The sequence below is a fragment of the Nanorana parkeri genome, unplaced genomic scaffold, assembly GCF_000935625.1.
Source record: "Nanorana parkeri isolate BGI_ZX_2015 unplaced genomic scaffold, ASM93562v1 scaffold570, whole genome shotgun sequence".
In the NCBI taxonomy this organism is placed as follows: domain Eukaryota; kingdom Metazoa; phylum Chordata; class Amphibia; order Anura; family Dicroglossidae; genus Nanorana; species Nanorana parkeri.
Genome location: NW_017306838.1, coordinates 471,343 through 499,231, shown reverse-complemented (window position 1 = coordinate 499,231; position 27,889 = coordinate 471,343). Strand labels below are relative to the sequence as shown.

Below are 27,889 nucleotides of genomic sequence, written 5' to 3'. Positions count from 1 at the left end.
ATATATATATATATAATTTTTATACTGCGTATATAAAATCTTCACTTTTTTCCCCTTTGTAATTATTTTTTGTGTTGTTACAGATGATACATCGAAATTTGATCGACACTTCCCTTCTTTTTTCTCGAGAGTTTGGAAGGAAGTTTAAGTTAAAGTTTTTGGCCCAGGCAGTATTACAGTATGTACCTTTTTTCTACATATCGAGTCGCTTCCCTCTGTTGTGCTTTTTAATTTAGCTTTAAAGCTGAACTAAGGGCACAGTGAACTCGCTTGTGTTATAGCAGGTAAAGTCTTTGATTATATAAAAGCCACCTCCCATGATGACTGCTATCTTTTAAATCCCTACATGCGGGGATAAGTACAACTTCCGGTGTACAACTCCCACCGCTTTACCGCCCTCCTATTCCTGGCCATCTACAAAATGGACCCTGAACTGTGTGCTTTGTGACTGGCCAGAAAAAAAAAAATGGGGTGGAGATGCGACCATAGCACTGAAGTTTATTGAGATCTGCAGTGCTTACATCTGAGCGGTCATGAAAGTACAGTGGGAGCTATACTGTAAGCAAGAAGATTTTCAGGATTTAAAAGATGGCAGTCATCACAGGAGGCGGCTTTTGGGTATTTAAGAGGCTTTACCCTTTATAACACTAGTTCGTAGTGCCTGGAGTACTGCTGTAAATGTAATAGGAATCAATGTGCAATCGCATATGTGACTACATGCGAATGGATGCAAGTGCTGGCAGCTGACATTGTATTATACAGCCCCTCCTGCCCACGGTGATTTGTCAAACTTATGTGATTGGCATCCTATCATCAAAAATAGCAAGCAACACTTGGTAAGTAAAATGTACACATTGGTGAACTGATATATTCTTTGGATCGGCTGATTGTTTTAACACACTTGTGAGTTTGATTCGTTATATTGTAGGTTTGATTTGCCCATGCTTGTTTCAGGTTTACTTTAATTCAATTAATGAATACTGAATTAATCAACGTTGATCCTGTTAAAGGGAATTGGCATTGGACAATGTATAGTATATATGACCTGTAAACATCAAACATGCATTGAAAGTGACTTAGGCCTATGTAATAAAGAGAACATAGTCTGTGTTTATTTAATCTTTTTGTATACACAGAAGAGACATTCAGAGTGAAGATGTGGTTGGTCACAGGCCCTCAGAAGATGCCGCAGCAGCTTTGAAATTAGCACAGTATTTTATCGAGTTTGGCCCAGAGAAGGTATGTGGCTTTTCGTAGATGTGCCGCTATCATAGAGTTGTATGAACAATGGTTTGGCCACTTGTATACAGCCATCACAACTTCTGCAATGTCAATATATCATCTGTACTAGTAAATGTTATCTCTTGTCCAACCTACCTGTACTGCTAAACCAATTTTCAAGTTATGCTGGCTCTGGCTACACAGACTTATTCAAGAACTCAAAGTTTAAAAATAAAGGGCACCAAATCAAAATGTGAACGAGTCCAAAAGTTGGCCAGTCATATAGCCACTTTGTGACGGGACGTACACTGTACGTCTCCCGTCACGAAGGGGTTAATTGTTCGCAATTTGATCAAACAAAAACAGCCAACACATTTCAGGGGCAACAACACTCCACCTTTGTCAGGGCTACAAGACATGCATATAGCATAATGAAATAAAGCCGAGTTTGGGTCACAGGAGGACATTAGTAAATGCTAAACGAGAACTAAAGCCAAAAAAAAGGTTGACTTTAGTTTTCTTTTAAACCATATGCATGAGCAGTGAAAAAACACTTTTTTTAATAGATATTACACATAAAAGCATTATAACTTTGTGTGGGTGCTGCTCATAAAACAGACCAGAGCTTCAGTCTACCAGTTTTCAATAGATGCCGGTTAAGAAAAAAAAAAAACCATAGCGCAAGCTTCGGCGCTAGGCTTCGGGGCATTTTGACAAGTACAAGTACTTGTCAAAATGCCCTGTATCGGGCCCGATTCCGATGCTAGCATATGTATCGGGACATCCCTAGTTTAAACCTGTTGCTTTGCTTTAATTTCTATTAACAATGAAGCAGGAGGAGTGGGACTGCTACCTGAAGGTCAGAGGTGGAAATTGTAGTAGAGTGGAATACCTTCCTCTGTTTTTCCTTTTGAAACTTAGTTCCATTTTGTTGCTTGAATTTCCTCAATTGGTTGGTTAGGTGCCAATCCTGGAGTTCAGACATACTACCCACCACCAATGGGGGAGTTCGCATTGGGCAGTGAGGCGACATAATGCTGGGGTTAGCGTGGTAGGACTTAACTCCAAAATCTAGAAAATGCAACCTTTATTATCAGTGTACCATTTTAAAGGGGCTTACAGGGAGTTTCTAATAAAATGGAAAATTGGGCTTGTGATAGTTAGAAAACAGAAAGCCCTACAGCTATTAAAGTCTCCAGGCTTCCTGATGTACTAATAGGTATGTATGTTTTTATTTTTATTTACAGGTAGCTCATCTTAATCTGGAGTCAATATTTGTGGATGCAAATAATGCTTTGAACACAGAAAGTGATAAAAACTCAGACATCAAAGAGAATGGGCTCCTTCCTCATGCCACGCAAATGGACAAAAGCAGGTAAGTGCATGGCAGATGTACTGTATAGAAAGTGGATGGAATTAAACAGTCTACGTTCCCCACAACAACCCGTCAGCTTTAATTCTTAGTTCTGAATGGAACAGATGAAAGTTGAAATATAAGCAGTTGCTATAGGTAACAACACCAAATTTTAGAAATAATCTGCTGTAGTTTAAGGGAATGTATATCTTGATCACTATATATAGATCTATATCTATATATAGATATATATAATTATACAGTGTGGAAAATAGTTATGTGATCCCCTGCAGATTTAGTAAGTTTACCCACTTAAAAAGAAATGAAAGGTCTATAATTTTTATCATAGGTGTATTTTAAATGATAGAGACATATCTACCAAAAATCCAGAACAAACACATGATACAAATGTTATAAATTGAGTTGCAGTTCAGTGAGTAAAATAAGTATTTGATCCCCAAGCAAAACATGACTTAGTACTTGGTGCAGAAACCCTTGTTGGCAAGCAAAGGTAAGGCGTTTCTTGTAGTTGGTTACCAGGTTTGCACACATCTCAGGAAGGATTTTGGTCCACTGTTTACAGATCTTCTCTAAATCCTTAAGGTTTCTTGGCTGTAGCTTGGCAACTTGAAGTTTGAGCTCCTCCATACATTTTCTATAGGATTAAGGTCTGGAGACTGGCTAGGCCACTCCATGACCTTAATGTGCTTCTTCTTGAGCCACTGCTTTGTTGCCTTGGCGATATGTTTTGGGTCATTGTCATGCTAAAAGACCCATCCACCACCCATCTTTAGTGTTCTGGCTGAGGGAAGGAGGTTCTCATCCCAGCTTTTACAATACTTGGCCCCGACCATTGGCCCCTCAATGCAGCAAAGTCGGCCTGTACCTTTTAGCAGAGAGAGAAAAAGCTCTGAAGCATAATGTTTCCACCTCTGTGCTTGACTGGGGATGGCGTTCTTAGGGTCATAGTCAGTATTTTTCTTCCTCCAAACACAGCGAGTCGAGTTAATGCCAAAGAGCTAAATTCTGGTCTCATCTGACCGCAGCACTTTCTCACAATCTTTCTCTGAATAATGTGCCTTCTTGAGGAGGGGGACCTTGCAGGCGCTCCAGGATCTCAATCCATGACGGTGTATTGTGTTACCAATGGTTTGTTTGGTGACCGTGGTCCCAACTGCCTTGAGATCATTCACTAGCTCCTGCCGTGTAGTTCTGGGCTGATCCTCACTTTTCTCCTGATCATCCTTACCCCATGAGGCGAAATCTTGCATGGAGCTCCAGACCGAGGGCGATTGATGGTGATTTTGTATTCCATTTGCGAATAATCGCTCCAACAGTTGTTTCCTTCTCACCAAGCTTCTTGCTGATAGTCTTGTAGCCCATTCCAGCCTTGTGCAGGTCTACAATCTTGTCCCTAACATCCTTTGACAGCTCTTTGGTCTTGCCCATGGTGGTGAGGTTTGAATGAAAGAGAGATTCAGGGATTCAGCACCTTCCTAAATTGACAGGACTAATCTGTGTAACACATAACCAGTCTGTGGGAGCCAGAATTATTGTTGGTTGGTAGGGGATCAAATACTTATTTTACTCACTGAACTGCAACTTCATTTATAACATTTGTATCGTGTTTTTTTCTGGATTTTTGGTTGATATTCTGTCTCTATCATTTAAAATACATCTATGATAAAAATTCTAGACCTTTAATTTCTTTGTATGTGTGTGTGTGTGTATATATATATATAAGTGCCATTTTCCTGCCGATACATCGGCGCATCCCTGATTTCTCTCCTCCCCGCTGGACGCTGCTCTATGTACTAGCGGGGGGGAGAGAAAGTGAAAGCCGGCCGTGCGCTGCGGTGGAGAGCGCTGTGAGCGGCCGGCGTCTCCTCCCACACCGCTCTGCCGCCAATCACAGTTCGGCAGAGCGGTGTGGGCAAAGACAGCGATGTCACAGGAGGCTGGGCTCTCTTCTCTACACCGCTCGATCAGATCAGTGATCGCTGAGTGTGTACATAATTGAGGATATGGTATGCTAACTATATCCTCAATTATGAATGAATGGGAGTGATCTTTGTCACCCCCATTCATTCATAATTGTAGTTATAGTAAACAAACAATGTTCTCATGTTATCAATGAACAGAAACACTCATAGAGGATTCCTGTTCATTGATAACTGGGGACACAGAAAAAGAGATTGAGGACTTTCTGTTCTCAATCTCTTTTTCTATTTTAAAAGGGAAATATCAGGGGCCTATTTTTACGGTTAGCATTGCTAAACGAAGCTCAGGTTCACATAGACTAAGCCAAAAATCAATCTTCGTCTGCTGTGTTCTCTCTTTGGATAACCCCTTTGTTATCTATTAAATGTTTACTTGGAGAAAACAAACTTTAAACTTAAATAAACCACAAAAATAACATTGACCCCAAACCAGTGAGAAAATGTGCGCTCTCCTGCATGATTGAATTTTTAATTTTGTCCCCACGGGGGATTTCAGAGTCACCAGTTGCAGTCTCTTCTCCCCTCTCGTGCCGACTACAGCGGTCTGTGAAAGGGACACAGACCGCCAGCACCAGCAGGGAGAAGAGAATGCGGCCGGTGACTCTCAAATCCACCGCTGCGCCCCCTCGTACCTCCGCCGCCAGCAACTAATCGAAAATCAGCTAATCGATGATGGGAACAGTTGCCAACCATTCTCATCATCGATTTTAATCGATTAGTTGTTGCAGCTCTAGTTTGCAAGGTGAAACAGTGCTGTGTGAAAAACAGAGCGAGGATTTATAAAGATTTAGTTGGTGACCTTGCATTCCACTTAAATTGTCATGCATGTGTAATCACTAAACAAATCGCCTAATCTTTCAGTAATATTGCAAATATATTCTTAGCCTTGTAGACTCATTGCAAAAAGTTGGACAAAAGGTCATGTACCTAACCAGAATGGATGCAGTGAGCAGTCCTACCCATTTAACGCAATTTGAGAATGTTTCGTGTGCATCAAATGAGGAGGTGAGTGTATTGTTGTGTACTGATATCTGAGTACCAATAAGTTTTTGTTTATTGTGTACAAATCCTCATATTGTGAGTGCAAGCCCGGTGGGTGTAAACTGTTTAGCTTTTTAAATGTAATTGGTAACCATGTGTAATCGGAAGGGGATTTTGAGTTTAGCTCAACATTCCTGATCTTCTCCTGAGCTGGTACTGTTGTTCCTCCAGTCAGATTTACTGATATAGGAATGTACAGTGCCTTAAAAATGTTTTTAGTACCCTTGAGTGCTTCTTTATCAAATTGAAATCAATTCCAACATTTTCATTTTTTTTTTCTGTTTAAAAAAAAAAATGTTTATTGAAGGTAAAAAAAGGTTTTTACAGAGTATACATGTGTATGTCAAAAAACGAGGTTTACAATGACTTTCCTGTCCAAACTGTTAGGAAACAGAGTTGAGATACAAACATTGTGCAATATGCATGAACATAGAGTGGTCTAAAAAAAGCCGTAAAGTAACCTTTTGTAGACGTAATACTCCTCAAAATCAGACTGGACAAATCAGAATAATTTATAAAGTATTTAGTGGTATCTGGAGTTCACATCAATAATTTTGTGTGCAAAGAAAAAACTCTCGTTGTTGATTGGAGCAGAGTGCAGAGGATGTGTTGGACTGCAGGAGACCCAGCCCGATGTGCTCTATTTGGGAGAAATGTTCCTGCTCTGCAGCGTGCTGCCGACACAGGACAGCTTAGTAAACGTATTCACATACACATGAAAAAGCCATATTTTATTTGTTATGCAGCCTGCAGTGCTTACTTAAGTACTCTCATTTGATAGGGGGAAGGCGGTTGGCAAGACTTAGACCTAAAGTTGGAGTAATCAGAAAAAAAAAAGCCAGATGAATTTCAGAGAGGCAAACATAGAAGGGTTTTTTGGCTACTGAAGGATAACACTTGGAATAGTAGTGAATTTTAACCAGGAGTGTCGAGTTGCCATTTGGAAAGTTGCAAAAGTGGACAAATTTGCAGTAAACGAGGAAATCAGGAAGGGAAAAATATTTTTACATCATTTAGCTGTTTACTGGATTCACTTGGCAGTGCACACAGGCGAACAGGGATCTCATTCTGGTAGGTAAAGCCTTCTTTGCTAGTGCATCGAAATAAAAGTTGATGGGAGAATGTCCATTTAAAATGTAAATTTAATTTTAGGTTTCATAGGATTACATGATTATCTATAATGAAAACCTTTTTGTTTTTAGGTCCTACAAAGAGCTGTTGATGTGGTTCCTCTGTCTCCGGTTACTGTTGTTAGTTATCAGCCTGGAAGCATTTTCAGCAGACACAGTGTGGGCACTAAAGAAAAAGTAAGTTGATTTGCATTTATTGTGGGCCCTTATGGAAAGCCTGAGGCCACAGCACCTCCATTATAGATGTTACATAGTTAGTCAGGTTAAAAAAAAAATAAACGTCCATTGAGATGTTTAAAAGATTCTGGTGTTTCATTAACTTTTTTAATGAAAGATATGCAAAGTAGATGTTCTATTCTCTAATGGTTAAGGCTGTAAGTTGAAACCCAAACATACAACTTCTTGATGGTCTCCTTGCTCACTTCTAATGAGACTTCTTTGGACTTCAGATGGGTGTATTGAGGTCCCAGTGGTTTCTACCAGTTCGGAGCTGATAGCAGTTCTGGACATCTTCCGGGTACGAAGGGAGCTAAGCTTCATGATTTCTTATCTTCTGCATGCAGTCACTATCTGACCACTGCATTGCTAGTCAACCTTCTTGTGTAGTCAACCTTCTTCTATAAATCTGAACATTTCATGTTCTGCTAAAAATAGGATTTTTGTACTCACCGTAAAATGACTCCCCTGACAAGGCAGGGGACGGCAAAAGGCAGGGCCCACTTCCTAGGAGGGCGCTGCGTCAAGGCGCGCTGCACGCGCGTCACTAACCCAGCCATGACAGAAGAAAAAACTTCCAGGGACAATACGGTACCCGCGGTACCACCCACCCCCCGTCTACCATTCAGGATCTACGATCTGTTGCCTGTGTCCTTCAATGAACGGGAGAGAAACTTTATGTCCTAGAGCAGTGATGGCTAACGTTTTTGAGCCCAAGTGCCCAAATTTATCTCAAAGTGCCAACACTTAAAATTAGTTTGGTATTGTGTTTTAGTTTGGGCACTGGGGTTAAAAAAACATTCAGTATCACTGCCTTAAGCAAAATAGGGAAACACACATATTCAAACATTTTCTTTTAAACTTTTTTATCACTTTATTATTATTTTGTTACATTTTTTATTTATATTATATTTTACTTTATTTTTGTATTAATTGTATTGATTTTATTATTACTTTTTATTTTTTAAATTTTAATGATTTCTTATTTTTTAAAATTTGTATTTATTATTTCTTTACTTTTTTTTTCCACTTAACTTTATTGCTATCACACAGGGGCTTACAATACAGGAGTTTTCACACAGCACTGTCCTGACTCAGCTCAGATGGGAAGGCTGTAAGTGCAGCGTTCCTGTCTCAGTGTTCACATGGAGCAGAGCGGACGTTCTCCGCTCTCTATCCTGAACTTTGCTGTGGTCCCGGGTCCCCCAGAACCCACAGCGGGGATGGAGGCGGCCAGTGGGGAGAGAGGCAGCCGGCGGGGGGACAGACAGACCAAAAGGCTTATTACAATTCATCTCGGCGGCATTGCGGGGATCACTTGTACTTTAACACCGTCTTTCCCGCTGTACATTTAGCCAGGGCTCTAAATGTAGGAAAAAAACTACCCGCCCAGCGCCAGGAACTGCATGTCCCAAGTGTCGGGCAATAGGGATTTGACAACCCTGCCTAGGCTTGCGTGCCACCAGAGGGGCCTCTGCGTGTCCTCTGTGGCTCGCGTGCCATAGGTTTGCCATGGCTGTCTTAGAGTTTATAAGTCCATGCTTGTATTATATGGGTAATCACATGACTTGTGTCAGGTAGAAGCAATAAATCTATTTCTACAAGATCTGTTGGGGTCTGGGAGGTATGCTTGTCTAATCAATTTGCATCTGGGAGTGTAACTAGGAGAACTGTGTGCTTGACAGGAAAAATGGCTAGTTATTCTCTCATACCAGATCTTAATTAATGTACATACGAAAAATTGCATCTGTTATCACCTAGTCTTCTGTCCAGTCCTAGGCTCCCCTTCATATGTTTTCTTTGTCTCTTTTACAGCTTTGTAAAATCCTGTTTACACTGCCCAATGGCTCAAGCTAAAATTAGCACATACACATGGATAAAGCAGGGAACTGACTAATCCCTTTAGTGGATCCATCCAGATGGATCCATTTGAGGTTTCAGTTAGACAAAGTGAGACAAAAGGCAGTCAGCTATTGCTGTGTTGTCTCATTAGCGGGCCCATAATGCTCAGGAGAGAAAGGGCAATAGAATAAAAAAAGGCATAATTCTAACTTTAAAATGTACAAACCTAAATATTTATTAAATGTATTTTAAAACAATACAATTGACCCAAAAACCCTATAGTTTCCTTTTACTAATGGTACAAACCCCGGCTCTCAAGCTGCTGTGGAACAACAAATCCCTTTAGGCATTTCAGGACTCTGATAGCAACAGGCATGACACTGGAGTTTGCCTACCCCTGATTTACAGGGAAAAATAAGTACTGTAAATTGTTACTGTCGTGTTCACACCCCTTGCTTGTTATGTCCTAGGTAATACGGAAGTATGAAGAGATGATGACAATATTTGCTGGACCCTTTAAAGAGCCTGTGTGCCTAAAATCTGTGAAGATGCATTTCCAGATCTGCGGCCCTATCCATTCACTAAACATGATATTAGATACTTGTCAGGTAAGATCCTAATTTATAGAAGAATGTCTTGGGAAACCATAGGTGGGAAAATCTGCCTGCAAAGGATGGTGCCGTATACACAATTGCTGCTTCCGGGTCTTTTGAATCAGATTCTGATCCCGTGCCCAGTTAAAATGAGGTTCTTGTGTAAGGGATTTTTCAGAATACTGCGTTATCTATTCAACCAGTCCTGGTTTTGGTATTGATTATATCACTATATGCATGCTCCAAACAATACTTGTTGCTCCAAACAATATTTTTACAGTTTATGAGCTTTATGATCTTTGACATCAGTTGTAAACAAATGTACAGTACTGTGCAAAGGTCGTGGACACTTTACACAGTTCAATAAAATATTTGATATAATCTTCTTCTGTAGTAGGCTATTGAAAAGAGTTCCAAACATTCCTTTAGCTAAAAGTAAGGCATTAAATATTTGAATGTATTTAAGGAAATTGAAGGTATTTAAGGATTGGACTTGATGGACTAATGTCTTTATTCAACCTCAAATACTATGTAACTATGTAACTATGTAATATATATAACCCATAGCTTAATTAAACAAAAATATAACAAACGGGTGATAATGATTAGTAATATAATGTGCAGATTAACCCAAATGTATTCACAGAAGCAGATGTGCACAGAGTATAAAATTGAGTAGAGAACAACCATGCTAAAATGGTATAGTTGCAGTAGATATGGTATACCTTTAAATCTCACACAAATGACAAAAATTAGAATGGCAACAATACAAAAGGTGGTTATCCTGCATCAGCAAGGTCTCTCCAAAGCAGAAATACTGAGGCAGACAGGTGTTTCCAGATGTGCTGGGAAAACTCCTCTGCTGGAGTGCAAATAAACCGACAAGGTTGAGGACCTGTAACACATTGGTCAGCCATAGTGTGTGTGTGTGTGTACTCAAAATCTTTACATACCCATCATGTAAAGAGCAATGCCATTACCTGTAATATGTAAAACATCTATATATAACTGCTTTACTTAACAAAATAATACAAAAAGCCATGATTATGTGCAATCACTGATGGCAAACTTCACTTGAAGATGTACCTGTTGATTACTGTGTGTTGCCATTTGCTAGTGTGTCATAATAAAAAAAAATCACAATATGGTAAAAAGCTTGTGTTCTACCTTCCTTATGACTTTGAATGGACTTTGTTACAATATCCTATATTTTTTTCCCTCAGCCTTATGTCTGCATTAAGTACAGTGTCTTGGAAGCTGCCCAACTTGCTGTGAAACATTTGAATGGCACATATGTTAATGGCTGCTGCATCAAGGTAAGAGGCTGCATACACACTGAGGAATTCTAATATATTCCAAAGCCATAAGCCCTATCCTTATTGATTCTAGTGGAGAAATAATTGGCCAGTTGATTGCTCTACGCCAGGGGCACCCCCTATTTTTTGTCTGGAGATCTACTTTTCAAATGACGAGGTCAATGAGATCTACCAACGAAAAAACACCTGCAGGAGGGGGCGTGGCGGTGCATTGAGGTCAATGGCACTGCAGCCAGGCCCCTCACCCACAGTGCGATCGCCTGCACCTGGAACCCAGGCACATCAGTGCCTGCGTTCCGGTCCAGTGCCATCCGCAAAAATGATTTTTGCAGGTCACATTGGACTGGAATGCAGGCACTGATGTGCTGCATTCCGGGTGCGGGCAATCGAACTGTGGGCGGGGAACATGGCTGCGGTGCAACCCCACGCCCCCTCCCGCCCCTGAATGAAGGGAGTCTGCCGGCTTGCGTTCCAGTGCGTTCTAGAGGCGCCGGCGTCCTATCCTCCCGTGGTGCTCGTGTGGCCGACGTTGCACACGGGGAGAGGTGTCTCGCCCCTTTCCATCTGCGGCGTCTGACACATTCAGCCGCACGAGCACCGCGGAAACATAGCCGTAGCCAGTGACTTTTGCGTACGTGGCAAGAAAAAAAAGGTGTCCCCCAACAGGCATGTGATATCACCCAGTGCCCTGCCTTCAGGATTTTTTAATTTATTTCGGGTCAATACTTTTTCCCAGTTTTTTTGGGTAAAAGTAGGTACCTCGGCTTATACTCGAGTATATACGGTATTTTTAATTTTATTTTTATTTAATTTGTTATTTTTTTTAATTTCATTTTTTTTTATATATATACTGTTGGGAGGGCTTCGGGGAAATATTAGAGGTCTAAGCAGCCCCCACATTAGTGCCTGCGTTCCGGTCCAGTGCCATCCGCAAAAATGCTGCAAGCACTATTTTTGCAGGTCACATTGGACTGGAATGCAGGCACTAACGTGCCTGCATTCCGGGTGCGGGCAATCAAACTGTGGGGGGGAACATGGCTGCGGTGCAACCCCACGCCCCCTCCCGCCCCTGAATGCAGGGAGTCGGTCGGCATGCATTTCAGTGCGTTCTAGAGGCGGCGGCGTCGTCCTACCCTCCCGTGGTGCTCGTGTGGCCGACGTTACACACAGGGAGAGGTGTCTCGCCCCTTTCCGTCTGCGGCGTCTGACACATTCAGCCGGCAGCCACACAAGCACCGCGGAAGCATAGCCGCAGCCAGCTCCTTTTGCGTACGTGGCAAGAAAAAAAAAGGTGCCCCCCATCAGGCGTGTGATATCACCCAGTGCCCTGCCTTTAGGATTTTCTACTATTTATTATTTTATTTTTATTATTTCTTATTTATTTATTTTTTTGAATTGCATTTTTTCTAATATACTGTTGGGAGGGCTTCGGGGGAAATATTAGGGGTCTAAGCAGCCCCCTCATATTTCCTTTTTAAAATAGAAAAAGAAATTGAGGACACAAAGTCCTCAATCTCTTTTTCTGCAGCCCCTGTTATAAATGAATGGAGAGCACAGAGGCTTCCCGTTCATTCAGAAAAAATTTACTATCACCAGTTTCTGAATGGGGAGGAGCCTCTGTAGTGAGTACTTCTCCCCATTGAGGAACTCATGAATGAACAGGAAGTGATGCAAATCACATTCTGTTCATTCATAACTGGGGACACATAGTACTGTGTGTCCCCAGTTATTTACAAACACTGGAGTGATCAGCTGATCGCTCCAGTGTTTGTCCTGCACAGAGGATTGGTACATATCACTGAGCCAGCACACCTTTTTGTTTTGATGCACCTGGAATGTATTCGGTTAATTTAAACTGAAAGTTCAATTATGCTTTAAAAACGCATATCTGAGACAATAGCTAAATTCTCTGTATAGAAACACATGATGTCATAATTTTTATTGCTTGTTTTTGTTAGTTTTTATTATGGGTGCAGCTGTAGTAAAATAGACTAACATTGTGTCATGGCATTTATTAGAAACTGTAAACACAGTGCATGACCTTATGCTGATAAAACATATTTTGTTCTCGCCTATTGAGTGACACAGAATGTCACATACGGTCTGGTTTTACTGCTGTGTACAGGAGAATTGGACATTGGCAAGCAAAAATGTGTAGGCCAGTCCAGAATAATTCACCCAGTGTGCCTGTAGTTTTTGCTAGTGTCCTTGGAGGTTGGATATATTTTCTTCAGTTCTGCTAAGAAAAGTCTAACCATTTTTTACTAGTTCTTTTTGCTTCTCCAATCTTTTTTCCAATTGGTATTCTTCAATACATTGCTGCATGAGCTGGTCTTTACAATGGCAGCTGTTTAGATTGGCTTTTCCTCTGCCTAGCTTTGGCATGCTGTTCCCATACTCCGCTGGAGAAGGCAGTGCAAAGCTAGCCTGGATGTGACCTACGGGCACTGGGCTTTGTGCTAGGCACTTTCCAGTCCCTGCTCTGGTAACAAGTTAGCCACAGAGCGCTTTACAGGTCCACCACTGTTACCATTGCCTCTGGGCTTGCTCTGAAGACTCAATCTGTGAATAGACCGATCAGGCTGAGCACCAAGAGCTACCTAATTTTTTGGGGGCCTTTGAATTCCTCTTTTTGCTGGGACTGAATGCTGATGCCATCCTCTGGGTGTCGAATGTGCTCTGCGTTCTTTTGATTGTGCATCACAGCACACAGGGAGTTATATCCCTTAAACAATGGGTTAAGCAGCTACCTTCAGATGATTGCACACTGGCAAATCAATCAAAACTGTAGGGCAGCTTTGCATAACCCCAGCCTTCCTGAATTTTCTCCGGTGTCCTTAGGTGATGGGCACCTTCTATCGGCTCTGAGAGAAGTACTCTCTTTTACACAATTTTTCTGAGATTATACTGCAAGATTATTTTATCATGTTTCTATAATTTATATAGAGTGGCTTTAAGCCACCGTGGGGCCTCCAACATCTATCAGGATCAGTTTTCTTCTCAATGGAGCCTTGGCAAATCATACTTGGACCCGCAGCAAGAACGATTCGGGGGCTGCACTGTAAAGTGCTTAGTCACTGGCGTCTCCATTCGGCGTCCTCCTTGGCAGAGTGCTCTGCAGGTCTCCATCTTTGAAAAGAGCCATGGGGAACTCTGATCTCCGGTCCATTTATGCTCCCCATCTACAGTTGGTCACCTTCGGCCATTCCACCCTCATTGGCTACCAGTTGTCTGGCTTTTGTGAGTACCCGAGGACTTGCCTCTTACCCTGAGCTTCGTTGCATCACCACCACCATGCTGGTGCAACATATCCTATGCTCTTCGGCTCTAGCTAGTGGTGGGAAAACCATGCGACCGGCATCCGCCCAAAGTACGGCTGGGCGGAAGATTTATAATTAGACCCCCTAGTGTTCTTAGGGGTCTGCCATAGTATCTTTTTAATGGCCTCCCCATTGTGGGACACTCGGATGAGCCTCTAGTGGACAACTCCTTCCTAATGGGCCTAATGCATCCAAGATTTTGCTGGATCATGCTTCTTCAGGAATCAGTGCCGGAAACTGCTCTTTGCTTGCAAATCAGTTTTAACTGGTGTGGCTCTTCAGTTAAAGGGTTTATAGCAGGTTTCTCTTCATGTTCCTCTCCATTGGTCAGGCAGTTACAGGTCTCTCTCTCCTGTAGTAGGAAAGTAGGAGTCAAGGGGTTTTTCTATTTTGAGGAGTTCCTCTACCAACTCTTGACAGACTATGTCAGAACTCGCCTCTGCTGTTCTGGATATTCCTCCTGACCAGACTAACTTGTCTGTCTGTGAAGATCAGGTAGTCCCAGTCCTCCAGTTCTGGGGCTTCTCTTCCCACTTATATGGAAATTTTGACATTGGAGAATACGTGTCTCCAGGATTACATTCCAGATTGTTCCTCTTATATAGCAGGATCATTCCCTGGGCAGGTTTCCTGACAGGGACACTGTTGGACAACGGTGAGACACTTACATGCCCTTACTGTCTAGGAGGACCCGGCGCTCTTATTTTAATAAGAAAGGTGGTTTGGAACCTGACTTGGACAAAACCCTGTGTTCTGTACGCTTTGCTCCCATCAAGTGTGATTATTCTGGAGAACAGTTTCTTCAACTGGTTAATTCTTGACATGGGGGGAGAGTCATCCACCTGTCTAGGTGTGTTTTAGATCTGAAGCATGTCAGAGGAGGGCCCCATGATACTCTGGGATATCTGCATGCTAAACAACTATTTTCCTAATGTAGAAATCCTCTGCACTAACAAGGAATGCCTTAATAAATAGACTAGAATCTGTTCACTTGGGCATAGGCTCTTGTTACATAAATGTTTTGCAGGCTTGTGAGGAGGACCATTCTGGCATTTGTTTTACCCAGGAAAATGCTATTTGCCATCCTGATAAGACTCTTGTCCTTTGCTCCATGGATTCTGATGCTTTGTTGAATGTGGGGAGGCAAGAGGGCCTTTTCTTCTATGAATCTGCAAGGCCTTATGGTAGGCAAGTTATTTCAGGGACGCTCTTTCTTATCCCCATACATGCGATCGGCCGGCTCTACAGCCGGCGGATCGCATGTATATTAACGGGCATCGCTGCCCGTTTTAAAATTCCGGCCATTTCCCGCTCAAGGGGGCGTGTCTGAGCGGACGTCAAGAGACGCCCGCTCAGATCGAGAGAGCTCCTGGCCCGGAGGTAGTTAAGGTGCCCATACACCTTACAATTATCTGCAGATTTTCTGTAGTCAGATGGAAAAAGTGCAATAGATTGGCCCAGGTGGAGATTACTCCATCCACACAGTTAAGTGTAGATGGAGGAATCTGTTGCACCTTTTCCATCTCACCACAGAAACTCTGCAGATAATTGTAAGGTGTATGGCCAGCTTTAGGGTTTGCCCAGGGGGGCCTTCTTTTCTTTAGATTGGTGGGAGTTGAGCTGGTTTGGCTATATTAGATCTGTATTCCACCTTGTAATTTGGTGCCTGCTATTCCCTGCCTGCTCCTTGTACAGGATGCTCTAATTTACCTTCCCTTTTGGTCATACTGACTCTGAATCAGTCATTGTTAGAATTCTTCTGCGCAGTCTCCACTCTGACGAGCTGGATGTTTGCCCTGGCAGTTCTTCCAGTTGTGCACTCCCCTTCTCTCTAGGACCTCGGGTTAAGTGAGCTGAGTCTTCTCTTACCTAGAGAGACTCTGATCTTCCCTCCATCGTTTTTAGTTCCACTGTCTGATCCTAGTACTTGGAGAGATGTTTTTTGTTCCCTCTTAGGCCGTGAGTCCTTGTGTTTTTGATGGAATTGTTTTTTTCTGTTCCATCTCCTGGTTGGCGGTCAGGGGTGCCCACAGTTTTTTGTGTTAAGATCTACTTATCAAATGACCAGCTCAATGAGGTCTACCAACAAATGGCACTGCAACATACCTCCCGCACCAGAACAAAGGGTAGGTGTGATTGTATGGTACAGTGCGTTCATCCCCCAGGAGCATGCGATGAATGCGCTGTACTAGTGTAAATGGGCCCAAAAGCTGCCATTCACTGCTCTATTTTTTTTGTTCAACCTGCGGGCTGAACAAAAAAAAGCAGATTCCTCTATCAATGCTACGAGCACTTTGATCGAGGAATCCCTGCTGTGTTCTTTATATTCTGACAGCGGCCAGCAGCCCCGCACGGAGCTGGCAACTCATTGGCTGCCGCCTCTGTTTGTAGAAAGATTTTCCAATTGGCTCCTTTGATCAGCTGATTGAGGGATGCCAGCTGAAAGGGTGCTGACAGCAGCATTTAAAAGCAGCTGAAATTCGCTATGTATGGCCACCTAAAGTCAACCCTAGCACTCTTATCAGAGGAGAGGTAAACTATGAGAATATTACCTGTAATGCCAAACTGTCTGCATTGCTGGCTCTTTTTTTCATCCTTTCTTTCAGACCTCGACTGGTCCTTTTTAAAACTGCTGAGGCCCCCCTCCCCGAGACTTAACTCCTGATGCTGGCAGAGCGCTCGAGGCTGCAAAGATCAGCTGAGTCCCGCTACCTTAGCACAACTCCCGCCCCCTTCCATGAAAAATGAAGATATATATAGAGCCGCCTCCTCCTTCACTGTGCTGCTTGTCCTAGCTTGACCGGTCTCCTCCTGCTTGACTGAGCGGACTTGCGATCGCTAATCTACCAGCATTAGCTTTGGAATCGACTGGTAGATTTAATTTGACCTATGGGGAACACCTGGCTTAGATAGACAAGTTCTATGTTGAGGGAGGTATTTTGGATGGGAACATGTAGAGTTTGGGCATGTGTCAAAAGGGGGAGCAATGACTGCACTGGGAAGCAGATTTGAGTACAGGTAGGAAAGCAATGGGCAAGGTGCTTATTTAGAAGTCTCATACAGTAAAAACATGTTTTCAGTGGCTCACCCTTAGTCGGAGCTTTTTTTTACACGTTGTGGACAGCGCTTGCTGGTCTTGTGAGTCTGAAAGGTACATAGAAATGCTTTACAAAACGTGACAGTGAAAGAAGGGATTTGCTCCAGACATTGGTTGATCAGCTCTATTATGTTTGACACTTAAACCAAGAAACATTTATTGTACCAAAAAAAAAAACCCCAGCATCCCACACTTCCACCTCCACTTCCCCAAACTGGGAATCAGACTTTTAAAATGTGATTTTGTGACCCTGGTGCAACCTACATATTTTACAGGTAGGCACTGCCTACCATATAGATTTGAAAATATATTTTGACTGGTGTTTCTTTTTTAAAGTTGCACACTTTTTTTTTACACCAAGAAAAAAAAAATTGAGAAGTGCACATTACTAAACTTGCTCCTAGCTATAGACTCTGGTACCACTCAACAGGTACATTAGAAGACTACCTTTCACAGAGCTCCATGTCATTTTAGGGATAGTTTTGACCATGTCTTTTCCCTGTTTGACAGGTTCAGAGGCTGGTAACTAGAATGTCGCTTGATTATGAGGACATTATAAAGGATATGGAAGAAGATCCAGAAAATAGAGAGACTTTATATGTCTCTGGATTTATGAAACCCTTAACTGAACATTTTCTTCAACAGCAGTTTGGTCATTTTAAAGAAATCAAAGCAATTTTTCTACCAAGGAATCCAGGAAGCCAACAACATGAGAAATACTGTTTTTTAAGTAAGTAAATAAATATGGTGGATATTGAAAATGAATTCATAATGTGTTTGGTCTAAGGAATATTTGACATGCATTTTAATTCTACTAAAAAATAATGTAATTTTAATGCGGACATATAAAAAAAAGAACATGCCCCCTTCAGATCAGTCAGTGCTGGAATTAATACTGAACAAGGTAGTTCAATTTCAGAACAGTACACAAACTCACATTAGCCGGATACCATCTCTACTGGAGAGAACAGCTTCCATTTAAGAGGTGGCCAGTAAATGGTTCTGATTTGGTATGAGCAGCTGGCTTGCTGTTGGTATACTTATTTTGTGAGAGGCCCTAAATCTGAGGCTATGAAAATGTAGGCTCTATGCAGCAGAGAGATATTGCACAGAATCGTCACATGGATGGTTTTACACCCGCACTGAGAAGACAGTCTTGCTGAATCCAGATTCAATGCATTATTCAAACAGAGACTATAGGTCAATGAGTGGACTTGCTAACCTAAGTACACTGGAAATGTTTTCTGGGCAGCATTTGCTTGTTGTCCCAAATTATTAAGGATTTCCCATAACGTCTTCCAGGACAGCATCACGAGATGGAATCTCCTCCCCCACACACAGGAAACACGTCACTTAATCTGCTTAAAAGACCCTCCTCTCCTCCACTCCCTCAGTCTTTTGTGTTTCCTCAGTCAAGCTGGGGAGCGCGTCACAGAACGCTGAGAGAGGGCTTCCATGTGGTGATGCTGCCCGGGAAGTCTTCCTTGTTGGCCTGCCTGTGTAAGGCAGAGGGGTAGGTTTGCCTACCTTGTGGAGCCCCAGGGATTCTCCTAGCGCTGCAGGAGATGAGGCTGGCTTCCTTTCCCCCTTCAGTGCCCAGTGCGGGCCGGTACCGGGAGGGCGAAACCCCCTTGGCTGGTCAGGGGAAGCGGTGGACCGCCGTTCAGAGGGGTCTGTCCGGTTCTCAGGGCCTCGGGACGTGTTCCACGGCCAGGCCGGGTGGCCGCGTACGTCACTTCCGGCGTGGGTGACGTCATTTCCGGGCGCCGGGCTTGTGCGTTCCAAGCCTCGTTTTCGGCGCAGGAGGAAGGGGAGGGCTCGGCTGGTGCTTAATACAGCGTGGATCTCAGTAGTGACTGAGAGGAAACGCTGGCAGGCTTCTCTTCAACAGGCTCTGCAGACATGGATCCTGGGTTACCTCTGCAGCTTGCAGTGACTGCGGATACCGGTCTTCAAAGCTCCCGCCCTAATTGGTAAGTTCTTGGTTATCCTCTCGTGATGCTGTCCTGGAAGACGTTATGGGAAATTCAGAGTTAGGACTTACCGGTAACTCTATTTCCATTAGTCTTCCAGGACAGCAACTGCCCGCCCATTGATGCTTGTAGTGTTAATGTGATGTAGTGGTATTGCCTGTTTGTGCCTTGTCTTTTTCCAGCTTGCCTTCGGTTCTCGTGATGACTGAGGGAGTGGAGGAGAGGAGGGTCTTTTAAGCAGATTAAGTGACGTGTTTCCTGTGTGTGGGGGAGGAGATTCCATCTCGTGATGCTGTCCTGGAAGACTAATGGAAATAGAGTTACCGGTAAGTCCTAACTCTGAATTTTGAAGGACTGTGTTATATTACAGACTCTGCATGGCTGTTGCTGTTTATAAGGGCTTTTTCTTGCAGAATTCCAAAGCCCAGACAGTGCTGCTGTGGCTGCTGTACATATATGTACCCATGGTGGATTTATGTGTCAGAAGGCAGTCACCTCTAGCCACTTGCTTCGCTGGTTTCAACAAGCAATGTTTAGTATCCCCTCACACCTGCCATTAAGCCTTGAAAACATCCCTAAGGTAAGAAATATCCTGAAATCATCTATAAGCGGTGCCTTAGCTGTACCTTTACCCTTATGTTAGAGACCTGCATACATAACCCATGACATGTCTTAAAAAATAAAACAAGTTCTGGAATAACAGAAAGGGAATCAGACCTACAAGGAGGGCTGTAGTGTCAACACAAAATACACACTGACACAGAAGGTAGAAATCATCTAGAAGAATTAAGGTTGTAGCCTTTATATAATTAAAAGTGACCTAGAGGATGGAAACCTAAAGTGGCCACCCACTGACTACAAAGCATTGACAGGGATGCCTCAAAAAGTTAAACCTTTGAGAAATTATAGGATCAAATTGAAGTCCCAAGGAGCCACAGGTATTCCTACTGAGGACACAATGTTGTTAATTCCAATACAAAAGGTGCAGACTTGGGAACTGAAGGCCGGAGAGTGTAGTGATTAATCCAGAGAGCCACCGTCAGTCCCATAATGGTGGTGATAACAGGGTCAGAGAGCCCCCAATCTTGTCTGTATGTGGGCTGCAACAGCCTGTTGACACAATTGGCTAGACTCGGGTAGAGTGAACAGGGAAGAACAAAGGAGTCTCTGCAGACACAGAGGACACCTCTGGGTACCAGGACTTCAAAGCCAATTGACTCCCTTAAGTCTGAACTTCAGGAAGAGTCTGGTTCCTTGCTGTGCTCTTTGGTTGCTCCCTTTGACCCCTATGTCACTACAGGACAAATTAGAACTCTCCTATCATACCCACTGCTTAGTCATAGTTACTATCCTAATATGCATCACCCTCCCCCTTAGGATCTGCAGACAGAAAATGGCTTTTCACTAGTTAAGTGTCCACTCTGGCGGTCATTAATGGAGTTTGAGTGTCCCTATATACGTATTAAATAGGAAGGGTACTTCTATATTACACATGGTATCATTTTCCTCAAGTCAAACACACATATATTATTACAAGTCCTGATTGTTGAGGACAAAGTGGACAAGTAGAATTACCAATTCCTTGTTTGTCACTGAATTGAGATTTCATGGGGCTGAGCTTACCACTGTTTATTTGGGCATTGCATTGCCATTGGGGGGGAGCAAGAACTCCTAAATAGTAATGTAACATCTATGAACTTTCTGAAGATTTGTGGATAAAGCTAGGTATAATGAAATCCTATAATTGTTAGACTCACACTTTCTTCCTGGATAATATGGGACATGGCGGGGCTCCTGGTAATTCTTACTTTAAACACTTTCACTGCTGCATGTATAATTGGGATTTTACCCTTTAAAAGCAAATCGGCAGAGGCAGTTTTGATATTTTTATCCTGACAGGTTCCTCTTTTATATGAGTTTTTATGTTGACCATGTTTTTTTTTCAGGCTGATCTTTCAGAAATCATCAAGAATACAGATACAAAAATTAATCAGATGTATAAGAATCTTGCATTGAACACTCTGTGTATCATCCTTTTCCCTGGTAACAATCGGTGAGCAAAAAATTATATATATATATATATTGAGTTAGAATTTTCGCCAGCTATTGGGAAATGGTTTTTTTGGGGTTTTTTTTTGAGGGGGCGGGGGACGGATTGGTTTACTTGGGAGCTTCTAAAACTGAAGGAATGGTAGCACACTGTAGTCACCTACTTACCAGTATTTAGACCGGAAAAGGAAGGGGCAGCACCGCAAGCTAGCGAAGCATTGCAGAGTGCTTGCTGATTGGAGGAAAGATCACAGATATGATCTAATCAGTGACCTCTTGCTCTTTTACTATCCAATCAGTCTTTCCTAACCTGTACTGGAGAAAATTGGATGAACAGACTTACTGCTATACCTAATGTGTAACATTTTTTGTCTACTTTTACATTTTAAAGTGCATTTCCACTGTTGCAGTCAATTTTGAGAAACCCCTACCATATGTTTGTGTTCCCATTCACACAACATGTCATTTTTGTTTTTACTTCTTACTTTTTTGTTTCTTTGGAGCAGGTTTATATGGACTCCATTGGCAGCTTCTACTTCTTTAAAATGATGCAATATACAGATAAGTGAGAGACAGTACATTGACATACAGTGTCTTTAGATCTTCTCCCTTTGTTAGGACAAAAAGTCCTGCACATCTTGGTAACTACTGATGATGAGATCTGCCAGAACAGTACAGTGTTAATTATGGCAAACACTGCTCCCCTTCCCTCCACCTATAAACATTGCACAGCAAGCCAAAAGTACATATTTTTTTTTTAGTACTGGAGTTTTCAGGAAAAAAAAACATTTATAAAAGTAGTAGGAATGCACCAATACCATTTTTTCCAGACCGAGTATGAGTACCGATACTTTTCCTCAAGTACTCGCTGATACCAATTTACAATACTTTTTTAGTGTCATGTGACTGGTTTTCTAAAACAATACTGACTAATGATTTAGGACAGTGGTGGAGTGCTAGGGCCCAGTTGCAGCTGGAAACACTGCACCCCTGGTAGTTCTGCCACTGACTCCAAGCTGTAGAGTGACTACAAATCCCAGGAAAACATTATACAGCAATGCAGAATACCACTAGCTATAGAGGACTACAATTCCCATCAATACTTTATATAGCAATGCAGAATAGTATGAAACTTCAAGCTCCTGTGTTGCTCCAGGGTGGCAGCATGATGTCTGCAGGGTTTCAGGAGGGCTGTGCGTGCTCTCAGGAGGCTGCGTGAAGTCTTAAGGCTGTGTGACATCTCACCAAGGGTCCAGGTTATTATCAGGTGTTACCCAGATTTGGCTGCAAAAGTGAAAGTAAACTTTAAAGAATTCCTAACTAAATCATAGTCCTTAAAAATTGAGTGTAAAAATAAACAGCATTTGTAACTCTATTCAATCAAGATCACTTCTATGTGTGTGTGGGTGAAATATATATGACCACTATGGGCACTGTTCCATTAGAACAATGAGCACCTTTTTATGGTTCTGAATGGGTTAAAGTGTAACACAGGCTGTTCTTGTTTATATAATCTTTTTTTTCTTGGAGGTGGGAGATCTATAGTTTTCTGTATAAACCTGACTGAATATGGAGATCATAGTTTCAATAATGTTTATCTTTTCTTTTATAGGGATGGTGGAGTCTTTCCAGGCTTTGGTTTGATGGGAATTAAAACTGACCATATATGACTTACAAACATTTTACCTGTTGTATATTTAAATGTTTTAATTTAGTAATAAAATATTTTTTTCAAATTGGTCTAGGCATTAGTTTTAATAAATGGCACAGTTGGTAATTTTTAAATGTCATTGTATACTGGGAAATCTTCCTGGATCATTTAGAATTTTAAGTAATACTAGACATCAGCAGGTAGGTAATGCAAGCAGGAAGTACTTGCAAACTCATGCCAAAATCTTTTGCAGAGATTTAATCTGATTGAACTTTCTCTTAGCCTTGCCTAGCACACAAAACCCTATACCATATTTGAAATTGATAGTGCCCGTTGAAGCCAGTGTGTTGGTATTTGGTACTATGTAGTTCTCAGTGCAGAGGTTTTACAAGTGAAAGCCCCGCTGACTCCGAACCTTACCCTCACTTCGTATTTCACACATGAAACTTAACAGAAACGTCTAGGTAATATATAGGTATAAAACCTGCCTATACCTTTAAAGTCCTTACGAACAGAAACTAAAAACAAGCTCAGTCATGAAGGGGTTAAGGCAGATTCCAGAACATGCTTACAGTTACCTTTATTGGGCAGAAAATGTTGTGCCCCTCTGATTTAGTTTTAACTTTCTAACCTGACGTTTTCGTCTACATGGCTAAGGCTCCGCCCTGAACTACCACACACCCCCAGCCCTGCCCTGATGCAATAAAAGAATCTTTGATCGCCACAAAGGCAAACGTAGCCATGAAGTCAGGCCTCTGTAAGTCACAGAGGGCCAAAGTGAGAAAGTTCATGTTATGCAATTTGTATCCAGTCTGGGTGATCTCCCTTCATTTCATGTCCTGCCTTAAGACAATTGTCACAAGAACAAGCATCTCCATTGGAAGATTACATCCCCCTCTATTTTTGGACAACTGTAAAATTCTGGATTGGCCATTTTTTTAAATCTGTGACCATGGTCAACACGACATATAGGGAGAAGGGGGAACAGAGTTCCACTGCCTGTGTTATTGCTGATGTGTATGCCCTGAGACAGTAGCGTGGGAGGTGGGGATTGATGTACAAGTGTTGGTAGTTTTGACATGATAGGAGGTGCCCTGAGCTGCTGCTGTGCCTGCAGTGGCCTAGTCCGTCTCCAGACCTTAATCCGATAGAAGATTTATGGAGGGAGCTGAAACTTCGAGTTGCCAACCGACAGCCAAGAGACCTTAAGGATTTAGAGAAGATCTGTAAAGAAGAGTGGACCAAAATCCCTCCTGAGATGTGTGCAAACCTGGTAACCAACTACAAGAAACGCCTTACCTCTGTGCTTGCCAACAAGGGTTTCTCCACCAAGTCATGTTTTGCTTGGGGATCAAATACTTATTTTACTCACTGAACTGCAACTCGATTTATAACATTTGTATCATGTGTTTGTTCTGGAGTTTTGGTTGATATTCTGTCTCTATCATTTAAAATACACCTATGATAAAAAGTACAGTAATACCTTGGTTTACGAGCATAATTCGTTCCGGAAGCATGCTTGTAATCCAAAGCGCTTGTATATCAAAGCGAATTTCCCCATAGGAAATAATGGAAATTCAGATGATTTGTTCCACAACCCAAAAATATTCATATAACAATGATTACAATACTGTACTGTAATATAATACTGTGTAAAATGTAAAGAAAAATAAACCAATTACAGGTACCTTCGTGGCTGGTGTGAGGGGGACAGGAGAGGAGGATTATTGTGTAGGATGACTTTCACTGTCACTAACGGAATCACTGTTATCTCTTGACTCAATGGAATCTTTTTCATTTTGTGAAACCTTAACAAGGAATCTATCCAATGTGACATGTCTCATCGCTCGCACTGCTACAGCCTTATTCAGGTGGTGCTTTTCTACAAAATTTTGCTCTTATTGCAAGACATTTGCTTGTATATCAAGGCAACATTTTTCAGAAATGTTTGCTTGTCTTGCAAAACGCTCTCAAACCAAGTTACTTGTAAACCAAGGTATTACTGTATAGACCTTTCATTTTTTTGTAAGTGGGCAAACTTAAAAAATCTGCAGGGGATCAAATAATTATTTTCCTCACTGTATAAGTCTTCTGTCAGTAAACATGAGGATGACACTTTGGCTAAATTGTTGGACTGCGAAACCAGCACCTAAAGAGTTTAATCTGCACCCCTGAGACAAAGCCTCAGGGGTGCCCTGGATACCCTCATTAGGGATGCCACAGGTGGCAAGAATGCTAATCTTTCTCAATTAAAGAAGTCTAAGGCTCAGTCTTGGAAGGCTCACTCTCTGCTGGGAGCCACATTACTCAATGGCTGTACAGATTAGCAGATCTCCATAAAGTCAAACCAACCAAATGGGTGTGCTACATATAAATGTTTGAGTACACTACCCACCAAATAAACTCATATGTGTCTGGGTAAGGAGTACTGGGCACCCTGGTGCAAGGGACTGGAACGTGGGAGGAATCTCCCCTCCCAATCAATGTTCTGAAATTTCGGAAGATTTTGCTGTCCCTTTAACGCTGGACTTCCTGGCTGGAGGGTCATCTAATCCAAATTAATTTGGACAATGCCACGGCAGTGGTATATATAAACCATCACGAAGAAACCAAGAAAGGTAGAACAGATTCTGTCCTGGGCAGAACTTTACTTTTCAGCCTTGGTCGCCATTTGCAGCCCAGACATGACCAACTGGCAGAGCTGTTCTCTACACCCAGAGGTGCCCCAGGCCTGTGTCGCAAGTAGGTATGCCGGATGTGGACCTCCTTGCCTCCTAGGTTTCACAACCTCTAGATGAAGCAGGGGAATGCCATGTAGCTCCATGGTATTAGTACTCCCTGGTATACATCTTTCCTCCCCTAAAACTCCTTCCTCATCTGCTTCACATGATCAAGCTGGAGGGCATTCCTGTGATTCTCATAGCTCCATATTGGTGGATGTGGTACTCTGATCTGATAAGAATCCTGGCACACAATTTGTGGAGCTTTTCCAGAATGCCTGGACCTTTTGGCCTGCGTTGACAGTTGCTGGCCTTAGGGGCATAACTGTTGAAGCTTAGGCTATGAGGGACAGAGGGAGGACGAAAGTCTACTTCTATTACAAGGTCTATCATTACACATGCAAGGCATTCTTCACTCAGTGTGAGGCGAGAGTCTTTCACCCCAAGAAATTCTCAGTGGAATCCTTGCCCTGCTACAGATGTGTTTCGATCAGCATTAAGGGGTCAAGTTTCTGCTCTTGAGATCCAGGGACCACTGGCTTGCCATTCTTTGATTCAGACCTTCTTGCAGGGGGTCTCCCATGTGGCTCCCCTGTTCATTCCCTTCTGACTCCGTGGGATATGAAGTTGGTCCTCTTGTCGGTTGATAAAACTATTTATGAACCCATCAAGATTATTCCCCTTTTGACTCTCACTCACAAGGTTGCATTTCTTGTTGCCATCACCCCGAGAGGCAAGTTTCTGAGCTGGTGGCCTTGTCCTTTATGCAAAAACCAGAAAAGGTTCATTAGAGGATAAGGTGGTGTTGAGGCCCAGAACTTCCTTCCTAACTTGGATAGTTTCAGCCTTTCACTTCGACCAGAAAAGCATTCTTCTGGCCCTCTGTTTGGCTCAATTTCATCAGTTGGGGATCCATTAGTCAAGCTTATGGTCTCAAGGATCAGGTGCAACCTTTTCCTGTGAAGGCACACTCCACTAGATCTGTTAGTGCCTCTTGGGCATCAGACTACAGTTTCTCAGATTTGCAAGGCTGCCACCTCGTCTTCTGTTCACTTTTTCTTCAAGTTGTACCAGTTGGATGTGCCAGCCTCAGGCATACGTTCCTTAAGGTGGCTCTTTAAACTGCAGTCCACAGTTCTGTTGTTCTTTGTGGGCCTCTTAATTTTGTTTGCTGTTGCCCACCCCTCAATTTGACTGCTTTTGGACAGTATAACATTTCATTGGTGTCACAAAATCACTTAGTAGAATCGCTTCTCATTAGTCAGCATGGTCATGTGATCATGTTGACCAATCAGCCCTTCCATTTGCTAGCATAATAATGTATGAATAGCAGGGATGGGCAGAGGTGGTGGAATGCTCTGGGCATGTTCATTGGAATTACCCTCACACGGAACACAGATCATGAATTATGTTGAGTAAAGAAACAGGCTTTATAAGACAATATTTTTGAAAAATGCTAAATGGGTGGATCTTTTCCAACAGGTGGGCTTTAAATTAGCAACAGTTAACCAATTAATCTGCTTCTATTTAAGTTTATGGAGGAAAAAAAATATCTCACTACTAGCTAATGGTTTATTTGGCATGATTAGGGCTGAATCTACACAGGCAGTTTTTATAAGCTCAGTTGCTATTACTGTTTTTCAAAGCAGATGGAAGAAATGGCTCCCTATAGTGTAAGCTACACAAGCTCTTGATTAATCACATACAATTGGAGTGTTTAGTAGTGATTAATCTTGCATATTTTTGAAAGCTACTTGTGTAGTTTGCACAATAGGGAACCAACTGCTTTATATGTTTATCTACTGTCAGTAACTAATTGCTAATTCCCCTTTATTTTAACTATTAACCCTGCAAATAACACTCTTTCTGTCACTATAGCTATGGAAACAGCCATGGTTGTTACTCAGGCTGGACTTCATACATTTCACATGTCTGCTTTTGTGCAACTCTATGACATTGTGAATACTAGGTTACTAGTTTGCATAAAGGAGATAACATTATTTTGTGCTTCCTAGTCAGTTCATAGGAAGTAACAAGAACACTGCATTTCTGCCAAGATCAATAGGTATTTGAGTTCTGTACATGCTAACAATGTTATCCTGAAAAAAAGAAAACTATTACTGCCACAGCATCTAAGGACTGGTAAACTGCAATCTTTTATATCTTTATCATGGGTTGGGTATGCTTTAACCACTTGCCGTCCGCCCGTTGTAAAAAAAAAACGGGCCGCAATGCAGTGCGGGCGTTGCCGGGTGTTTCACATATAGACGATCGGCGGCTCTAAAGTCTGCCGATCGTCTATAGGTGCTCGTTTTTTCGGCCGCCAGCGCCCCCCCCCCCCCCAGAGATCCCTAATGTCTCCATAA

The 27,889-nt window shown here is 42.3% G+C and overlaps 1 protein-coding gene across 1 annotated transcript in view; it reads left to right on the top strand.

Annotated features, from left to right (window-relative positions):
- The window catches only part of LOC108791722 (putative RNA exonuclease NEF-sp), a 39,228-nt gene extending 16,406 nt beyond the window's left edge, over positions 1 to 22,822 (top strand). Inside the window, exons 9-19 of the mRNA XM_018562282.1 lie at positions 84 to 178; positions 1,137 to 1,239; positions 2,469 to 2,596; positions 5,460 to 5,580; positions 6,819 to 6,923; positions 9,275 to 9,412; positions 10,621 to 10,713; positions 17,641 to 17,860; positions 19,517 to 19,683; positions 21,050 to 21,156; positions 22,765 to 22,822. Of these exons, the coding sequence (XP_018417784.1) occupies positions 84 to 178; positions 1,137 to 1,239; positions 2,469 to 2,596; positions 5,460 to 5,580; positions 6,819 to 6,923; positions 9,275 to 9,412; positions 10,621 to 10,713; positions 17,641 to 17,860; positions 19,517 to 19,683; positions 21,050 to 21,156; positions 22,765 to 22,822 (1,335 nt within the window). The remainder of the gene's footprint in view (positions 1 to 83; positions 179 to 1,136; positions 1,240 to 2,468; positions 2,597 to 5,459; positions 5,581 to 6,818; positions 6,924 to 9,274; positions 9,413 to 10,620; positions 10,714 to 17,640; positions 17,861 to 19,516; positions 19,684 to 21,049; positions 21,157 to 22,764) is intronic.
- The last annotated feature ends 5,067 nt before the right edge of the window (positions 22,823 to 27,889 follow it).